General features: G+C 43.9%; 1 protein-coding gene across 1 annotated transcript; it reads left to right on the top strand.

Annotated features, from left to right (window-relative positions):
- Positions 1–5,573: 5,573 nt before the first annotated feature.
- NPL (N-acetylneuraminate pyruvate lyase) lies at positions 5,574–16,189 on the top strand. The gene is made up of 12 exons (XM_082286746.1): positions 5,574–5,616; positions 5,816–5,884; positions 9,198–9,271; positions 9,637–9,724; positions 10,889–10,946; positions 11,030–11,105; positions 12,348–12,440; positions 12,746–12,894; positions 13,085–13,131; positions 13,918–14,002; positions 14,633–14,672; positions 15,761–16,189. Exons 2-12 carry the CDS (start codon positions 5,820–5,822, stop codon positions 15,910–15,912), a joined length of 927 nt encoding a protein of 308 aa, XP_082142872.1. The 5' UTR covers positions 5,574–5,616; positions 5,816–5,819; the 3' UTR covers positions 15,913–16,189.
- Positions 16,190–18,329: the final 2,140 nt, after the last annotated feature.

Raw genomic sequence — 18,329 nt, 5'->3', positions numbered from 1 at the left:
TTCCCAATGTAGTCTCAGGATCCCAAGAACATGTCCAGAGATGCCAGAAACAGGCACAGAGAGTGGGGATTAATATGTTAAAGGAAATATTTTCCTTAAAATAATATTTTCCACTTCTTCCAAAAAGGCATGAAGAGGTATCTGGAACTGAGGGTTTGTCTCCTAAGCTTCTTCCTCATCTTACTGGCATGAAATGTGGATCATACCAGAACTCTCCCGTCTTCTAACATGGGGGATACTGGTAGTGGGTGTGGAGTTTTGGTGGACACTTCTTTCTTTAGATGATGTGAGTAAGGCCTCCAGGGATGGATTCTTCAAGAACCTGCTCTCTCTTCCTGTCCATTCCCAGAATGAGCCAATGCTGCAGTGTGCTGCAGATGGCACTGTTGACTGTGTTCAGAGGTGAGCTTTACTTGAAGAGTAACATCCATCACAGATTCTTGGTTGCCAGTGGTCACTTTGGCTCCAGTGCACCCTGACAGTTCGTTCTATTTCCAGAGACATAAATTTGATTATACTCTTGTTGACTGCTAATGGGAAAACATCTTAACATCTAAAACATTAACAACTTGGCATGTTAAACATCTTTTATGCAGCAGACACAGTAGCCTGAATCAGAGAATCACAGAATGGTTTGTGTTGGAAGGGACTTTAAAGAGCTTATAGTTCCAACTACCTGCCAGGGAATGTCTGTGTAAGACAGTAAGAAAATGCTAAGTTAGGAAAATCCTCCAGGTTATGCTTAACTCTAGAACAATTAAACTGGCAAGTTTTCAGGTAGAATCTACAGCAAACTTAATAGTTTAAAGTGAAAATTTCATAACTGAGAGGTCAGTATTTATTTTGATTTTTGTACCTTTAGATTTAGAGCAGAGTAAATGTAGATAGATAGATAGATAGATAATGACATCACATCAACTCCCCAGATGATGTACTTCTGAATACCAACCAGCTATGATGGTATTTAACACAATTTCATCACTTTCACAGGTACTATCTTTCTGAATATTCATTTAGGCTTCAGTACTTCATATTTTTCTGAAAATAGACTTGGGTCTGTCTTTGAAAGAAAATTACATCTGGATACATTGTTTATTGCAGAGAAAAAGAAGCAAGACTATAGTGTAATTATGCTAAACCAGAAGTCCCCTTGAGAAATGTGAAAGCTTAGATGTCAAAACTGTATATATGTAGAGAGAACTGTGATTTGGGGAAAGTAGAAGTAAATGATGGTAAGTTCTAGTCAGTGTATTGGAAAGTAATTGAAAAGATAATACAGCAATAACAAAAAGTCTGAAGGAAACTTGCAGGGCCTTTGGCTTTAGTAATTAAGCTCCTTCAGTTACTTGAATAATGGAGTTCTTATTAAATGTATGAATCCACCTTGTTGGCCCATGGCAGCAAAATAAGTTTGTAACTCCCCCATTTGAAATTACCTTGCAAAGTTACTTGGATACACTTTTGACATTCATGTGCTTTTCCTTATAGAAAAATTACTTAAATCTGTTAAAAGCTGTATTTTTATTGCTAGACTTACTTTGGAAAAATAGCAACTGATTGTTGCTGCTTTCACTGGTGTCCTTATTATCCTCTGAGTCTTGGCACCACTGACACTGTACTGCTTATTTCATGGCAAGTGGGAAGACACTTTACCAGTCACTGCATAAGATGCTGCAGCTGCAGACAGCCTGAACTCCTCTTCTGCCTTGCCTAGAATTTGCAGTGTAAATTTTGGAACCTGAATGTCAGTTCATGTATTCAGGTTCTCCTGAATGTAAATTCCCATAGCCATTGAAGCATTCCTTTTGGCTAAAGCACAGTTATTTTTTCTTCTGGTAATTCAGAGTCTTAGAATTTTTACCATCATTTCCTTAATTGCATTCCTTCCACAGGTAAACAACGACTTCCCTGAAACAGGAAACCCTTAGTGTGTGATAGTCAGGGAGAGGGACAGGGGCATTGAGGGGAGTCATAAACAGTGACCAGGTGTGGGAAGACAGTCCCAACCCTGAACTGAGGAGGCGATCGGCTGGACCAACTCTAAAATTTCTCAAAATGTCTCTGAACTAAGATATTAAACACCTCTAGGCATCTCTAAACTACTGTGTACATCTTCTAAATTGCTCTAAAATCCTTTAATCAGCTCTATAGAGCGGTAGGGAAGTCTGTATTTCTCAAATGAGGCAATTGCCTCAAACCAGATGTAATTTACACAACTCTTAAGCAGTCTCTAAAGCACTATAAAACTGTTCTAATCAGCTCTAGACTGCCACTAAATTGTGTTAAACATCTCTAACACTTCATTGCCACCTTTAAAATACCTTTACACTTCTTGAAACTGTTCTAAAGATCTGAAAAATAGCTCCAAATTACTCCAGAACTCCTCAGAGGCACACTAAGTAGTTCTGAGGAGCTGTAATATCCCTTTGTAGAGTGCTTGAGTCCTCTAAACTTCACTAGCATCTTTCTAAACCTCCTCTAAGGACCTTTTTTCTGATCGTATCTAGACTTCTCTACATTGATTTGAAGATCTGTGAATTTCCTCCGGGCTCTTAAACTCCTCTAAGGCCCTCTAAACCTCCTTGAATATGCTGTGAGGTGCTCTAAACCCCTCTAAAATACCACCACACAGCTACAAAACACCTCTGATGAGCTCTGAAAGAGCTATTATTACACCCCATAAGTTTAAAATCTGAATCTAAAACACTCCAGAGCGCTAAATCAGTGTGGATTTCTTTACAGAGCTCCACAATACTCTAGAAAGCTTAAAAGAGCTCTAAAATACACCACACTGCTCTACAATCCATCTCAACAGGTCTAAAACTATTCTAATTGGCTACAAACAACAGTGGGAAATCATAAATTCCTCTAAAATTTCCACTCTGAAAATCCTCTAAACAGCGCTACTACCACTATGCTTAAAGTAGGAGTAAAATGCTTCAAAATAGATCTCAAGCCCTTCTTGGTTTTCTTGTAACTGCTCTAGAACTCTTTTCTGCAGTTCTGGAATTCCTGCTTAGAGACAGTGCTAAAACTATTCTGAAGCCCTCTAAAACCACTCTGAACTGCTCTAAGTTGATCTAAAAGTCCTATAAACAGTTCTAAGCAGCCCTAGAGTCCTGTGAAGTGTGCCAGAACTCCTGTAAAGTACTAAACTCCTTTAGCTCTTCTAAACCTCTTCTCAACACCTCAGAGCTCCCCTAAACTAATCTAAAGCTGCTCTGCTGCTGTAAGCAGCACTAATATGTCTCTAAATGCATCTAAAATGCCTCTAAATCTCTACTGTACAACTCTTAACGCCTCCAGGCAGCTTTAAAATTCCTCTGAAGAGCTCGAAGCAGCTCTAAAACCCTTTTATGCCAATCTGTGACTCCTGCAGAGTTCTAAGTAGCTCTAAACCTCTCCAGGCTACTGTAAAGCTTCTCTCCTGTGCTGTCAACACCATGAAATAGTGCTAAAACTGCCTTAAAATACTCAGAAAATCTTGTAGACTTCCTCTAAATGGCTCTATAGAGCACTGAATTGTCTATGAACTTCCAGAAATACACTGGTGCTTTGGGGAGATGGAAGAGGTTGCAAGAGCTGGAACTATTGAGCCTGGAGAATGAGAAGTTACCTGTGGGAATGGAAGAGTGTAGAGAAATGGGATTTTTGGAAGAACAAGATGACCGTCTAAGAAAAGGGAAATACACATGCTTTGTAAGCAGCTGCTAATAAGGCCGAACTCCAGAGAAAGTGGGGCATGCAAACAACCCACAGTGAGCATATTTTGGAGTGGAGGAGGAATACCACGGCCATAAACTCCTGAGATTATTATGTGAACACATGAAAAATTGCTCCTGTGTTGAGCTTTTGATGGGCTACCCCTCCTTCCTGGATCAGGGTAAGAGAGCAGAGGAGGCTGCTGTTCGGCTAAGTTCTTTATTTCATAGTCTCATAGCTTTCTTGAGGACAGAATTCGAAGGGGGCTACATGATAAAGGCAAGCAGCAACAGCAGACAGCAGGCAAAAACAGCTTCTCCTTCTTCTATATGCTCTGTATGCTCTATACTCTATATTTTTTCTTACAGAATTGTGGATTATATTTGCTAACTGACCGATAAGATTAACACATGATTCTAGTTTTTCTTTTCTTAACCTATCCTGATCTAACAATCGTAAGTCTTACAGAAGCGTTACATAGGTATTACACAGATTTGCATATACAGTTTCTATCAGTTCTTATTGTTTATGTGAACACTCTATCTAAAAAATGTGAACAGTATAATTCTATCTGTATTTTGTCTAAGGTAAAGAATTCCGTGAAAAGGTAACACTGCTGCAGCAAGAACTGTGTTTAAGGTCTCTGCTACAGCTTTTCAATGTTTAAGGCACTTAGCATATATTTCTACTAGAAGTTTAAAAAAAATCTATATTTCTATTTCACTTTGGTGTGGCTTCATGTATCTCAGCTTGTCCAAAGGTTTTGATTCAACCCCTATGTTTTGGCTTCCCTCTGGGCCTGAGTTCAGAGTAGCTTTCACTCCAACACTCCTGGATCACACAACTGTTCTCTCTGCAGGCGCTGGGTGCTCTCAAAACACGCTCTAATGGAAGATCTGAAAGTGCACAATGAAGACAGTTTTTAAAATTTTTTTTGAAAGTTTATTGCTATGAATCTGTTCAGGGCAGTACCTTGTCTTATAGGATGCTAGTAGTCCATTGGTCAGATCTACTGGGAGCAGATTTGAATCCTGGCCCAGCTGTGGTTCTGGTGGGATGGGGAGGACTGTGCACAGCACAACTGCCATGGAGCCCACACTCCATGCTGGACATGGTACACATCTGGTAAAACCACATGTTGGGCTGCATGTGAGGAGCAGAAAGCCTGAGCTCCATTTGCCTTTCTCACACAGGGACATGGATCTGGTCATGTGTCCCAGAACAGGGACACTGCACTGTTATTGGGAGTGCTTCCAGCACCTCAGCAGGGCTGAGAGGACATTTGGAAGAGATTCCTCCCTTTGAGGTTTGGTAGGCCGTGGCACAGATTGCCCAGGGAAGCTGTGGCTGCCCCTGGATCCCTGGAAATGTCCAAGGCCAGGTTGGATGGGGCTTAGAGCAACCTGGGATAGTTGGAGAGGAAGGTGTCCCCGCCCACGGCAGGGGGTGGCACTGGGTGACCTTTTAAGGTCTCTTCCAACCCAAATCATTCCAAGATTTTATGTTTGTCTCCATCCTGTTATTAATATTTAAAGACTCGTTTATTTATTTTTATCTTGAAGTTTGCATATAATGATGAATAACCCAAACTAGCCCCATCTCTTGCACAAAGCGTCGGCAGTACGACTCCACCGAGGACGCGGCAGTACTATCGGCCCATGGGAGGCTGCGGGGCAGGCGGGGGATGGGCCGGGCAAGGGCAGGCTGGGTGGAGATCGGCTGGACATGCGGAAGCCGATGAGGAGGGTGTGGCTGGGCTAGGCGAGGGGAGGCTGGGCTGAGCAGGGTTGGCTGCGCAGAGTCAGTCGTCAGCTGCTGCCGCGGCCCCCGCCCTTGTCTCCGCCTCCTGCCCTCTCGGCCGTTCCCGCACCGCCGCTAGAGCGGCCCCGAGAGCCGCTGTCGCGGCTGATTGAGGTGAGGGGCGGCCGGGGCGGACCCCCTTCCCCGCCCCCCCCGCTATCCGTTCCCTCGGGAATGGCTTGGAGCCCACATCTCTGCAGAACCACCCTCCCTGCCTGGCGGGCTCTGATGCACAGCCCGTGAGGTTTTTACCCTTTCACAGAAGCACTCGAACAGAGCTGGTAATCGCTTTTACACCTTTTTTTCCAAACAGCTCAATGACACCCCGGAAGAAGTTAGAGGGTCTTGTAGCTGCTACCATCACTCCAATGACTCCGGATGGGTGAGCTGTCAAAATTGCACTGATTACTGTTTCCTTCTACCCTTATTTTCCTTCTTTCTTATTTGGAGGTGATCTGCTTGCTTTTTTTTTTCTTTTTTAATCAGATCTTTGATGGGATTGGGGGAACTATTAAATTGGTCCCACTAGGACTAGAGTGAGATTCCCTTGTCTCTGCTTCCTTCTGTTGCTAGCACGTGCTGTGGGTCTGGGTTTGGAGAGTTTGGATCAGTCTCATATCTCCTTTTCTGTTGCTTTGTTAGGTGCAAATTAAATCATAGTACAGTTACATGTGCGGAGCATTGCAGCATTTTCATGTTTGTTAAGGAAAACTGCAGTCCTAGTTAAAAAGAGTTCTTGAGAGCTAGAAAATAATTGTCAGAATCTGAAGGCCTTTTAGACTTCTCTCTACCTTAGCTAAGTCATGCATGCAGTCATGTGTGTGTACATGTGCATGGAATTAGTCTAAAGTTGAAGAAAATTGTGCTGCAAGGACAGCACAGTTTTGAGAATAACATGAAATTGAAACTTGAAATTCAGCTTTCTTCAGAGCAGGGGTGGCAAACAGAAGCAAAAACCACTGCATTTTGATGTTGCAAGACCGAGTTGTTTGGAGTCAGCAGAGAACCCTGAGCTCTCATGGGGGATGTGTCAGGATCTGTACACACTTGAGAGAGACAGTGGAGATTTGCTAGTACAGATCTCCAAAAGTGAACTTTACTTTAAGTGCTGAAAAACATGGCTCCATCCCAGTCAGGGACCTCATTCCATTGCAGTCACTGCTTTGATTCTTGCTTTAAAGGAAACTTATTTCTGATTTTATTTTTTATTATGACTCAGATTTATTGCAACATGGTATTTAGAGAGTGACGTGAGCCCTCTGCCTTAACTGCATGGTCCTTGTCAGATATGTTCTGGGGTGGCATCTATGGATTTTTGAGTTGTGTAAAACCAATCAAGGCATCAGAATTGACTTCCAGACCGCAGGGTTGGTCTGTATTTATGACAAGTGAAAACAACAGTGAAATATTATACACTAGTAAACAAAATAAATTTGTCTTGCAGAGAAGATAACCCAAGAATTCTATTTCCCCTGTTTACCAGGGAATGCTGTTGCTTTCTGTCTTGGTTTGAAAGACAGGTATCTGCTAAGGAAGGCAGGAGCCTCCCTTGGAATGGAAAATATGACCCCCTTCCCTCCAAATTTCTATAATTTTGAAATTAAGGGGCTTTTGGGCAAAGAAATGGGAAAAGGAATAACAGTTCTTTACTATTATATATGCACAACAAGGCAAACAAACAGCAACAATGGTAACAACAACAAACAAGGCAGACAAACAACAACAACGGCAGCAGCACCAAACAGAACCAGAAAACCCAGTGAACGGTCTCCTGCCGCTCTTTAGGCCCTTTCCCCCCGGTGCAGTTGCGGTCGCGGCCACCAGGGGCGCTGGTGGCTCCCGGCCGGGCAGGGTGGGTGCGGTGACCCCCCCATCGCCTGCAGGGGGCGCTGTGGGGCGGGGCCGGCCGTCCCTCCACGCGGTGATGGCGGACGCAGCCGGCGAACAGGGATGGAAAGGGGGCTCTCTTTACGGACCCCCAGGGGCAGCCGATCCCGGTGCGCCCTCTGGATAGCAAAGAGAGCTGCGGCAGGGACCTCGGAGGCAGCAAGCCGGAACGGCAGGGCGAGCTCACCCGGGGCAGCAAGCAAGAGGCAGCAGAAACTCGGCGGCTGTAGCTGGAACTGCGAGGTGTTCCGGCAGGCAGGGGCTGCAGACTACGGTGTAGCGAATAACCCGGAACAGTGGCAGAGGAACGGCGGGAGGAGGGCGGGGTGGGCAGCAGCAGCCCAGATCCTGAACATGGCAGAGAGAAAGACTCCCTCGGAGGGGGAAGGGGCTCGGGGATCCAGGGGTTTCCCCTGAGACACCTGAGCAGATGGTGAAAGGGTCCTTTGTTTGGTGAGGTAGGGTAACAAGGTCCCAGTGTAACGGCTGGCTGCTCTGACGGGCAGAGCTCCACTCACGGTAGAAGGTGTCAGGAAAATTAATCCACAAACACCAGAGGTTTATGTCCAAAAAGGAGACAGAGGAGTCCTGTTACTTTATTCGAATAAAGGGAGAGGTCATGGGGCATTTCCCCTGGGGTCTCTCAAATTTTTGGAGGGTGCAGCCTCCTATTTATCCTAATTTCCCGACCGCATTTCCCTCTCTCTTTCCCCATTGGCTGAGGTACTTGAGAGGTACAGACTTCCCAAAACGCCTAAGACTCCCTTCTAATGTATATCCCCACCTTTATTTTAATTCTTATGGAATTTATGGTTCCTCTCATTGTTTCTTTCATCTCTCAATATCCAATTTCATTTATCAGCAGACCTAGAGTTTATTTGTAAAGACATATCTCTTTCTTTCCATGCATCAATCAGTGGAACCCTTCCCATTGTTTCTTTTATCTCTCAGTACTAGTTTTATCTTCCAGCAGGCCCACAGCTTGTTTGTAAAGACAAGTGCCTCATTTCTTTCAAAGACAGCAGAAGACAGAACCCCGCAGTGGTGGTGAATTCTTCCCACAGCGACTGCGACCTCCTTGCCCTCCGAATGCTGAGAGAGGAAAGAGGGAGCTAGGAGTTGCACCCAACCCCTTTTCCCCAGCCCAATTCTCGAGGTATCTCTGCCCCTCCACGAGAAACCCCCCAGCTAAAAGGGCAGCCAGCCGCACCCTTCCCCCCTTCCCGTAGAAACTTCTTTTGTCTCTTCTAAGTACCAGGTCGTTATTGTTTCTTAGCAACAAAAAATGGGAGACAATTCTTTAAGAGAAAGAAAAAAAAGGAGAACTCCTAAACCCCAACACTCTCCTCATCCTTTAATGAGAGAGAGAGAGGTCAAAGTCACATCCAGCGGGATGGCGTTTCACTCTCTGTATCCAGCAGTTATAACCATCCATCAGTTTAACCATCTGCCAGCACATGCACAAATAACTTTGTGCTCTCAAGAGGACTCCTGTTTCTCTCAAAAGAGAAAAAGGTTTTAGTTTTTCCTGTTCTCTCATATCTCCCAAAAAAAGTTCTGTGCTGTGAAAAAAGTTTGGAACAGCAAACTACTTGTCAGGAGGAAGAGAAACTGGAAGAGAGAATTCAAGGCTGAGCTGCTACCTCAGATGTTAAATAAATGTCGAATGTTTCTTACCTCTGGGTAATCTGTGTTTGTACAAATGCAAGGCTTCAAAATATATGGGGTTTTTTTTGGTTTCTTAATCACTAAGTTTAAAATAACTGTGGGTGGGGACTTCATGGTTGCTGTGGTTCCTTTTATTGCAGACAAATTAACCTCCCAGTGATTCGTCAGTATGTGGATTATCTGGTAAATGAGCAGAATGTGAAGAACGTTTTTGGTAAGTGTTTTTTGACAGAAACTGTGTTATAGCCCTTTTGCCTAGATGGGAATCCTGTGATATCCTAACTGATAGGAGCTGTAGTGGGAGGGAATGTGGATGTGGGATTATCCTGGCCATTTATATTCACTAGTGGAGAGAGTGCAAGAGGTACTTAAGTTTTGGCCACACCCTATTTCTGTGAGGGATAAAATAAAGTACCTTCATAAGGTGACATTCCAGAGATGAATGGATAATGTGTTGACAGAGAAGACTGATCTGAATGATTCTTCCCAACTCCAAAATGTTACTTCTTGTCTTCAGTGAAACCTGTGTGTGTAGGTGAGGCCTCAGCCAGTGTGTTGTGTTTTGTTGTGTTGAAACAGTAAATGGCACAACAGGAGAAGGCCTGTCCCTTAGCATCCAGGAGAGGAAGCAGTTGGCAGAAGAATGGATGTGCCAGGGAAAAGACAAGTAAGTAACTGAGAGGGAATGGGGGATTCTAGATCTTGTGTTATAATGCCTGATTGCAAAACCAAGTTTGCTGATGCCTTTTTTTTTTAGTATTTTGTTGTTGGGCTTTGTTCCCCAGCTCTTTTATCACAGAAGTATGTTTCTGTCACTTCCAGTTAGCTCATGTCTGTTTCTCCTGCTTAGAGAGCTTCCGAGAGTCCTCTTTGGTACACTGAGAGGCGGGGGAACAAGAAGGGGCTTGGAAAAGAAGGGCTGTGCAGTTTGCTTAGTCTTGAGAACAAATACAAATAAAGAGCATTTCTGAACCTTTTAATGTATTACATTATTTGGTGTGACTGAAGCTGAGGTGTCGAGTGCTTAACTGCTTCCCTAAAGAAGCAAAATTAGTGTCAGAAGAAAGAATTTAATCTGGATCTGCATCTGTGTATCCAACTGCAGCTTCATTCTCCCTTTCTTGTACCTGTCATAGCCTTGTATCCCTCACTGCTGCTTTTCTCTCGGATGCTGGGTCAGAGGATGTGCAGAGGAGGAGGTGTTTTGGGAGAGAAGAATAATGAGCAGAAATAAACTGGTGTGAAGGACCACAGCCTTCAGATCCATAGCCTTTATATCCATATCTCGTGGATTTAAAGGAGAAAAACAGCAATGGGGTTGATGGACTGGAACATGGAGGATTCCCTTGGCAGGAGCAGACAAGCAGTCAAAGGTGCTGCTGTGAGGTTGAACTCTTCTGGTAGGTTTGCAGAGAAATAGGTTTAGAAAGTAAAGATATACTGTGATTTCCTTTACTCTTCCCAGCCTCCCTTTTAAATTCTCAATATCTGAATTTCAATTTCCTAATAAAATGCTAAGATTCATCTCTCCTGACAGCCTTGCAAGTACAACAGCAAGAAGTCATATGTGATTGATGTTTACAAATATGTTTTTCTTCCACCACTGGCTGCTTGTCACTGTCAGCACTTTCCCCATGTTTTTGTTCATCAGGTCAACACAGGCTCAGCTCTTTTTTTCGGTTCTTGTTCTGTGGCTACCTGGGCTGAAGTGAGTCATTTTGGCAGCCTGGTAGTTTTTCCACCATCACTGAAACCTCCCCAAAATCTTCTGAATTTTTTTTATGTGCAGATTGGACCCCAAAATCTTCTGAATTTGTTTTTTTATGTGCAGATTGGACCATGTGATCATTCATGTGGGAGCACTGAATCTACCAGAGTGCCAAGAACTGGTGTGTATATGATATTTTTCACTCTGTGTGTGATAAATAGAGGAAGATGTACCCTCAGACGCTTTCCATGCTGTCTTTTATAGGCAAGACATGCAGCAGTCATAGGTGCTGGTGGCATTGCTGTCATAGCCCCCTTCTTCTTCAAACCCACAAACAAAGGTGAGTAGATGTGATTGCTAAGGCCTTTTTATTGCCCTCCCAACCTTCATAATAGATAAAGGATTAATGCCATCTACTTTCTTTGGAAAATATTCTGATGATAATGTTTGCACAACTGTAATTGAAAAGCAAAACCTGCAAGAAGCATTTTTTAAAGATGATAGATAGCAGAATTGTCCTGGTAAGAAGTGGGAAGGATGTCTTTTGGGATGTATTTTGTTACCATTTTGTAAGAAGAAGAGTTGCTTTTGGAAAGAATAGTCTAGTTAACTAGTCTGTGTTCTGAATCGATAGTTTGGGGTTCATGTTTGATCTGGGCCACACTAGGAAGCAGCTGGTTCCATGCTGACCCTTGCTGGGCACTGACCTAGTTGAGGAACTGCTGATACACAGTTGTGGCTCTTGTTACTGAGGTGATCAGGTTTGGTTCTGTCTAAGGTTACCTCAAAACTGAAAACTGAGTATTTTGTCCTTAAGATCCTGACAATAACATAAAAGAACCACATGAAGTGGAGGTTTGTAAAAGAAATATTAGAAGTCGTCTGAATGAATTCTGAATGGAAATGTTCATATGAAAGCACCAGAAGAAACCAGAATAAGTTGCCAGAATGGCTGATAGTGACAGCCAGGACACAGTCAGTGGCAATCAGACTGGTACTCACAGAGGAACAGCACAAAAGTCAGCAGAAACCTCGCTGAGAGTAGGGTGGCAGTGGTTTTTGCCATTCTTCTTCCTTCTGTGTCAATGAGAAAAAAGATCTGTGAAGGATGCAATGAGCAAGATTCTTGGGAAGAATGTCAACCATAACAACTCTTTGTTTCCTAAAATGGTGCAAAAAAAGTTGTCCAAAACCTGGTTCATTATCCTCACCAAGGAATACCCCAGGGAGGTGAACATGAACTTGATCCCTTGTCCTCTGTTACACACAAGTGATCCTGCTGAGACCACTTGGCACACAGGTCTGGCACATGTGAGAGCATGCCTGAGTTACACCTGTAAGAATGAGTGTGAGCTACTCAAATGGGTTTGGTTTAAAAGAAGTATTGTCTTTGCCTTTCTTAAGGTCTTCCTCTGACTTACGTCACATTTAATGTTTTATGACATGTGAAGGGTTTTGTATGACTTGCTGTGTGTGGTGCCCAAACTGAGACTTCTCCACAGCCCCCGTGCTGTGAATCTGAACTGTGTCTCCCTATGGATAGCCTCCTTCTCTTACGGGATACCTGATGGTTTCCTTCTAGATGAGCTGGTTGCTTTCTTACAGAAGATTGCATCTGAAGCCCCTGAGGTTCCATTTTATTACTATCACATTCCTCCTCTGACGGGTGTGAAGAGTAAGTACAGAGTACAGATCTTTGGTTATTTGCTCTGGACAGCAGGTTATATGGTGTTTCTGAATGCATGGATTTATATTTAGTCTTAAAGGTGTTGTTGCCAGTTCATTCCTAAAATTTTTCTGATCTGGTAAAAAGAGTCTTACTTTTTGTTGTCTTAGTCATTGTTTTAGAGCCGTATAGTTTAATAGGCTTAGGCTGAAAGTGAACAACTTGTAAAATATGAAGTCTTTCTGTCGGGGGCAAGGCAGGGAACTCTTCCAGAACAGGCCTGCATTCCCTCATGAGATTGCTGTTCTGTACAGTTCGTGTGGAAGAGCTGCTGGATGGGATAAAAGCACAGATCCCCAACTTCCAGGGTGTGAAGTTCAGTGACACGGACCTGCTGGACCTGGCACAGTGCATAAACAAGAATGAAACAGGGGAGTTTGAATTTCTTTATGGGGTGGATGAGGTAAGAAGCTTCTCTTAAAAGTAATTTCTTCTTAAGGCACTCTCTTGCTTCAGCCTTGGGGAAGAAGTAACCCTGGACACTCAGTGCAAGGCAGTTTCACTGCTTCCTCCTACCACCCCTTTTTTGCCTTGATTTTATTACATGAAATAAATTTTTTTTTTCTTTTTTTTCTCCCTCCACCCCAAACTAGCAACTGTTGGGTGCACTGGCAGTAGGGGCAAATGGAGCAGTTGGAAGGTCAGTATGGCTTGGACTCCTTCCCCTCACACATACACTGTGCTGTTTTATCTTCCACTATTTGCATAGTATTTCCCTGACCATCTTCAGTCATGGCAATGGAGGATTTTGCAGGATAGGGATGTAGAGAGGCAAACAGACACATAATCTAGCCCCAATCCTAGTGATGGGACAGTCATATAACCCAGGATCCCAGATTATGTTCCTTTGAGTAATTATTGCTGTGGTTTCTAAGCTGATACAAAGGTTTCAATGCATTTTTTATCCTCATGGCAACTTTTGAAGTAGGTAATCACTTCTATCTTCATTGGGTAAGGAACCAAAACCCAGAGAGGTTAAAATTGTTAGTTCATATGAGCATAGTGTGAGGAAAAGAGCTGTGCTGAGTTTAATTTCTAATTTATCTGCCCCTCATATCAGGCTGATTGGATGAATTACTGTGTGATATCTGTGTTCTCTCTAGGCAATCCATTAAATAAACAAGCAGCTGGAAAACTAAGTAATTGACTTTCCTTATTGCCTGATGATATCTTTTTATTTTTAATTTTGAAAAGCAGTTCCATTTGGAAAGAACTGGGAAGAGAAATCTGTTCTTTAATTCTTCTATGGAGCTTGGCATACTTCAGATGCTTGACAGTAGATTGCACCACACACAGATTGCACGGATTTTTCTCATAATAATGACAATATCAACAGCAAAAGACTGTGGTCATTTCTTTTGTTTCACTGGTTTTAAGTTCCTCCTTTGCATTTACCAATTCTATTTTTGGTTTGGTTTTTTGACAGTACATACAACTATTTGGGCCGACAAACCAATCTGATGTTGCAAGCCTTTGCAAAGCCAGACCTTGCCTTGGCACAGAAGTATCAGGTAAAGCATCTTCCTGGGCCTCACTGGGAGCAACCTGCTTCCTCTTTGAGCTTTTCTGTGGCTGTTCTCCATATGGTTCTGTCATCCTTTCTGAGACAGGTTTATTAAAGAAAAATTCTTTCATCTCCAATCCCCCTTTTTGTTATTCATCCCTCCTCACTTTTTTGACCATTCCTTATTACTGTTTAACCAAGACCTGCCTCACTTACCTTTCAACTCTAATCTCATCCATGCAAGTGGGCAACGGTCTGGCCTTTTTACTGGAACAAACCCACAGTGGCCAAGCCCCTTGACTAGGAATATTCTGGGAATAGCCTACGTGATGTAGGGCAGAAAGCTGTCCCAAATCAGCTCTGCCTTCTCCCCTTTTGGTCTTGGGCAGTTTGAAGATTTGTGAGGAATTCTGAGCCATCAGTATACAATCTGTACCCAATGTTTTTATGGAACATTTGTGGTATCCCTCCCCTATTCCACTGGAATTCAATTAGTATTTCCCAGAGACTGGCTAGGTGGCCAAGGGCTTTTCTCAAAGCTGTGCAACAGTTATATCAGATATAAATATAGTAGCTTTAGATGCTTTTACACTTTCAAATTTGAGGGTGTTAATAAATTACTATCGGTCTTTCCTAGTTTCTCACTGGGGAATTTCTCAACTTTGTCATCAAACTGGGTAAGTAAACAGGGTAAACACTGCCTGTTTTCCTCATTATGTCTAAAAGTGCAAACTTTGTGCTCCTCAAACTCTCATATAGCTGTACTCTTAGAACTTCCTTCCTGAAAGATACTGCAGTGAAAAACTGTTGCATCTGCTGTTTCCCAATTTAGTAGTAGTTGGGAGCTGAACAAAGGGAGCTGACCAAGCATCCCTGACAGATTCCACTCTCCCTTCCTTCCTTCTGCTGTGAAATCTCACAGATTTAAAACTGTGACTCTGTGATTTACCCTTGTTCTTATCCTGACTCTTTCTGTGGGTTGGTTTTTTTGTTAGGTTTTTTCCTTCCACCGCCAAAAGCTCATTTCTAGCTTTATTGCTACAGTAATTTTTCTGAAATGGTGGTGCCCAAGTAGAAGAACAGTTCTGATATTTCTCTCTCCTGCCTTGCTGTAATTTAACAGGAATATTGTTGAAGGCTGTACAAGGCCAAAACATTTTAAAAAACCATGATTTCTAGAAACAAAATCAAGTTTAAATATAAAGAGCAATTAAAACCAACAGAGTGGTGTCGGAGACTCAAACAGACAGGAAATGTTTAAATTAAATTCTATCAGACATTTAATGAAGAGAGCTGTTTACTGTAGGTTTGCGGTACATATGCAAGCCCTGATGAATCTTGCTGAGCTTTAGAGCCTGGTTGTATTTCTTGGGTTCAAAGTCAGAGGAATTGCGTTGTTTTTTAGCCTTATAGATAAAGAGGGAAACACTAAATTTCCAGAAGTACATAAGGAGTCATGATCTATAGACAGAGGGCAGGATGTCGTCACTGCCGAGGCTTGGCTCTGTGTGAGTCTGAATTGGGGGATTCCTACATAGGAATAAGTTTAGTAAGTAGGTTTAATTTTTACTGCAGTGTCATTCCTGTCTGCAAGCACAGTTACCTCTTTTAAATTACACTGCTCTTGCTTCCAAGAAGTGCTTGAAGCCTGGTTGATGCTGGATTACACAGAAAATCTATGCTGCTACTTTTTTGGACACCTGTATTGAGGCTGCTTTAAGGAAAGTGGTCTGCAAATGTCCTGATTTTGCTTTTGTCTGCCCAGGTTTTGGTGTTGCACAGACTAAAGCTGTAATGACTTTTGTTTCTGGCATTCCCATGGGACCTCCACGGCTTCCACTTGTTGATGCCTCCAGTGAGTTCATCGTCAAGGCCAAAGCCAAGCTGGACAGCATTGTGTGGCCTGATGGTGACTGATCATAGTGTCATGGAATCACTAAGGTTGAGAAAGACGTCTAAGATCATCAGGTCCAACCACTAACCTGACACTTCCGGGTCCACCACTAAGCCACATCCCCAAGTGCCACATCTGTGATGCTGACTTCCATGTAGATCTGGAGGTTCCTTTTCTGGTATTCTGCCATGTGGCACATCCCCCACATGATGGGCTAGGATTTCTTTCAGGGAAATGGCAATGTGCCCAAGCCCCTTCCTGTTAGGGCTGCCTTTGCTGGAGCACATGTAGCCTGACATTTTACACTGCTCTCCTGGAGTGCTGCAAATTCCAGGACTGACTGGGATTGTTTAATAAAAAAATAGCAAATTTTTCCCAGTTGGAGGAGAGAGTTGATGACTTTTGCATAGAAAGGAGGAAGATCTGTCTCTACCCCCTCTCAGCTGGATGGTGTTTTGTCCTCTCCATGAGGACATTGTGGGTTTAAACAACAGTATGACAACATCAGGTTGCTCAGGCTGGTATCTGTTCATCAGAATCACTGGGACATTGTCTGTGTGTGTAAAATCCTGCTTCTGTCTGATTTCTGTGTTTATACAGCTTAATGCAAAGTTTAAAAAAGAAATCCCTTTTGTAACAGCAAGTTTTGGATCGCTAATAAGCAGGTATTTCTCCATTTTTTTTCTTTAGGACAGAAACAAAGCCACAATTGAGCTGTGCACCTCCATGTGGCAGTGCAGAATGCTGTCATGCAGGTTAGGAAGGCATAGAATCATAAGAAACCTAGAATGGTTTGGGATGGAAGGGACCTTAAAATCATTCAATTTCCATCCACACCTTGCACTGTCCCAAGTTGCTCCAAGCCCCATCCAGCCTGGTCTTGGGCACTTCAGGGATGGGGCAGCCACAGCTTCTCTGGGCAGCCTGTGCCAGTGCCTCACCACCCTCACAGGGAAGAACTTCTTCCCAATATCCCATCTGACTCTGCCCTCTGGCAACGGGACACCATTCCCCCTTGTCATGTCACTTCAGGCCTTGCCCCAAGTCCCTCTCCAGCTCTCTTGGAGCCCCTTTAGGCACTGCAAGGGGCTGTACGGTCTCCCCTGCGCCTTCTCCAAGCTGAATACCCCCAGGTCTCCCAGTCTTGTCTCCAGAGCAGAGGGGCTCCAGCCTTTGGAGGAGCTTCAAGGCCTTCTCTGGACTCACTCCAGCAGCTCTGTGTCCTGATGTTGGGGGCCACAGAGCTGGAGGCAGCTCTGCAGGTGGGGTCTCACCAGAGCAAGTCACCTGTTGTCAGATTAAAAGGTGCATTTTTTTATGTCCTGGGCTGAACCTCTTGCTGGCTGATGGTCCCTATGGCTGACACATGAGGGATCTCATGCCCTGACTGTTCCTCATGAAAAGAATGATTGCAGGGGGGCTGGAAGGAGGGAAGAGAGATCCAGGATGTACTGAGGCACTTGGGTGGTTTTGCCACAACCAGTGGCGCCACGGATGACAACAACAGAATTGTGATGGATGGCATCCAGAATTTCACTTTCAAAATTCTTCAGAGGTAAGGCCTCTCTCTCTTCTTGGGTCTGGAAACAAAAGTCCAGGACATTTCCAAAATCTCCAAAAATCAGCCTCTTCTGCTCCACATCTATACTTTGCCTCACTTTATGCTTTTCCCTTACCCAAAGGAAAAACTGCCTACGAACCGGTCATAGTTTGTATTTTTTCCTGGCACAGCACAACTCATCCCCGCATCCACCCCAGTGGAACACCCAGCACTTCTGAAAACATGGTGTGTATTTGTACTGAAATCCAGCCTTACACACTTTGTGTTACATTCAACCCCTCTGGAAAATAAAGAGCCTAGCACAAGGATGACAAGTCACAGGAAGCACACTTACCCTCTGTAATTCCTGATCCCGCTCCAGACGGTCCATGAAATCACTTTTCAGATCCATGCTTATTTGCTCCGGAGCGAGCTGGAAGTGTGAGACGTTATTTGGAGGCTTTTTGACCCCTCTTCTTATCTACATCGTAACTTCAGTATCAGATCAGTCACACCAACATCATGATCCCAAATATCCGTAAAGGATCGTTTCCTACATAACTCCCTGAAATCAGTTATGCCTCTGAGCTGTTTTATTTCATTCATTCCGGCGTATTAAACATTCATCTCCAAAGAAGTCTCTCAGAAAGACCGAAAACACTGAAGAAGAACGATTGTTTAAACACTTTGACTGCTTGAGAAACATACTCGATTCAGCAGGAAGCCAACAAGATGATGGTTTGGACAGGAGCGCGATCGCGGGGCGCTGGAGGGGAGGGATGGAGGGCAGAGGGAATGCGCCCGGCACCTCCCGCATCCTTCCCGGCCGCCGTTCGGCCGCGCGCAGGCGCTGCCGGGTGGTGCTGCCGCGGGCCCGGCGCCGGCTGGAGCGGAGGGTCC

Source organism: Coloeus monedula (assembly GCF_965178545.1).
Source record: "Coloeus monedula genome assembly, chromosome: 9".
In the NCBI taxonomy this organism is placed as follows: domain Eukaryota; kingdom Metazoa; phylum Chordata; class Aves; order Passeriformes; family Corvidae; genus Coloeus; species Coloeus monedula.
This window is presented reverse-complemented; position numbering and strand designations above follow the sequence as displayed.

Excerpts from the sequence above, each read along its gene's own strand:
- NPL (XM_082286746.1), top strand. The coding sequence starts at position 5,820 with ATGACACCCCGGAAGAAGTTAGAGGGTCTTGTAGCTGCTACCATCACT. Across the intron at positions 12,441-12,745 it reads TCCTCTGACGGGTGTGAAGA|TTCGTGTGGAAGAGCTGCTG; the intron begins GTAAGTACAGAG and ends TGTTCTGTACAG. Across the intron at positions 12,895-13,084 it reads TTCTTTATGGGGTGGATGAG|CAACTGTTGGGTGCACTGGC; the intron begins GTAAGAAGCTTC and ends ACCCCAAACTAG.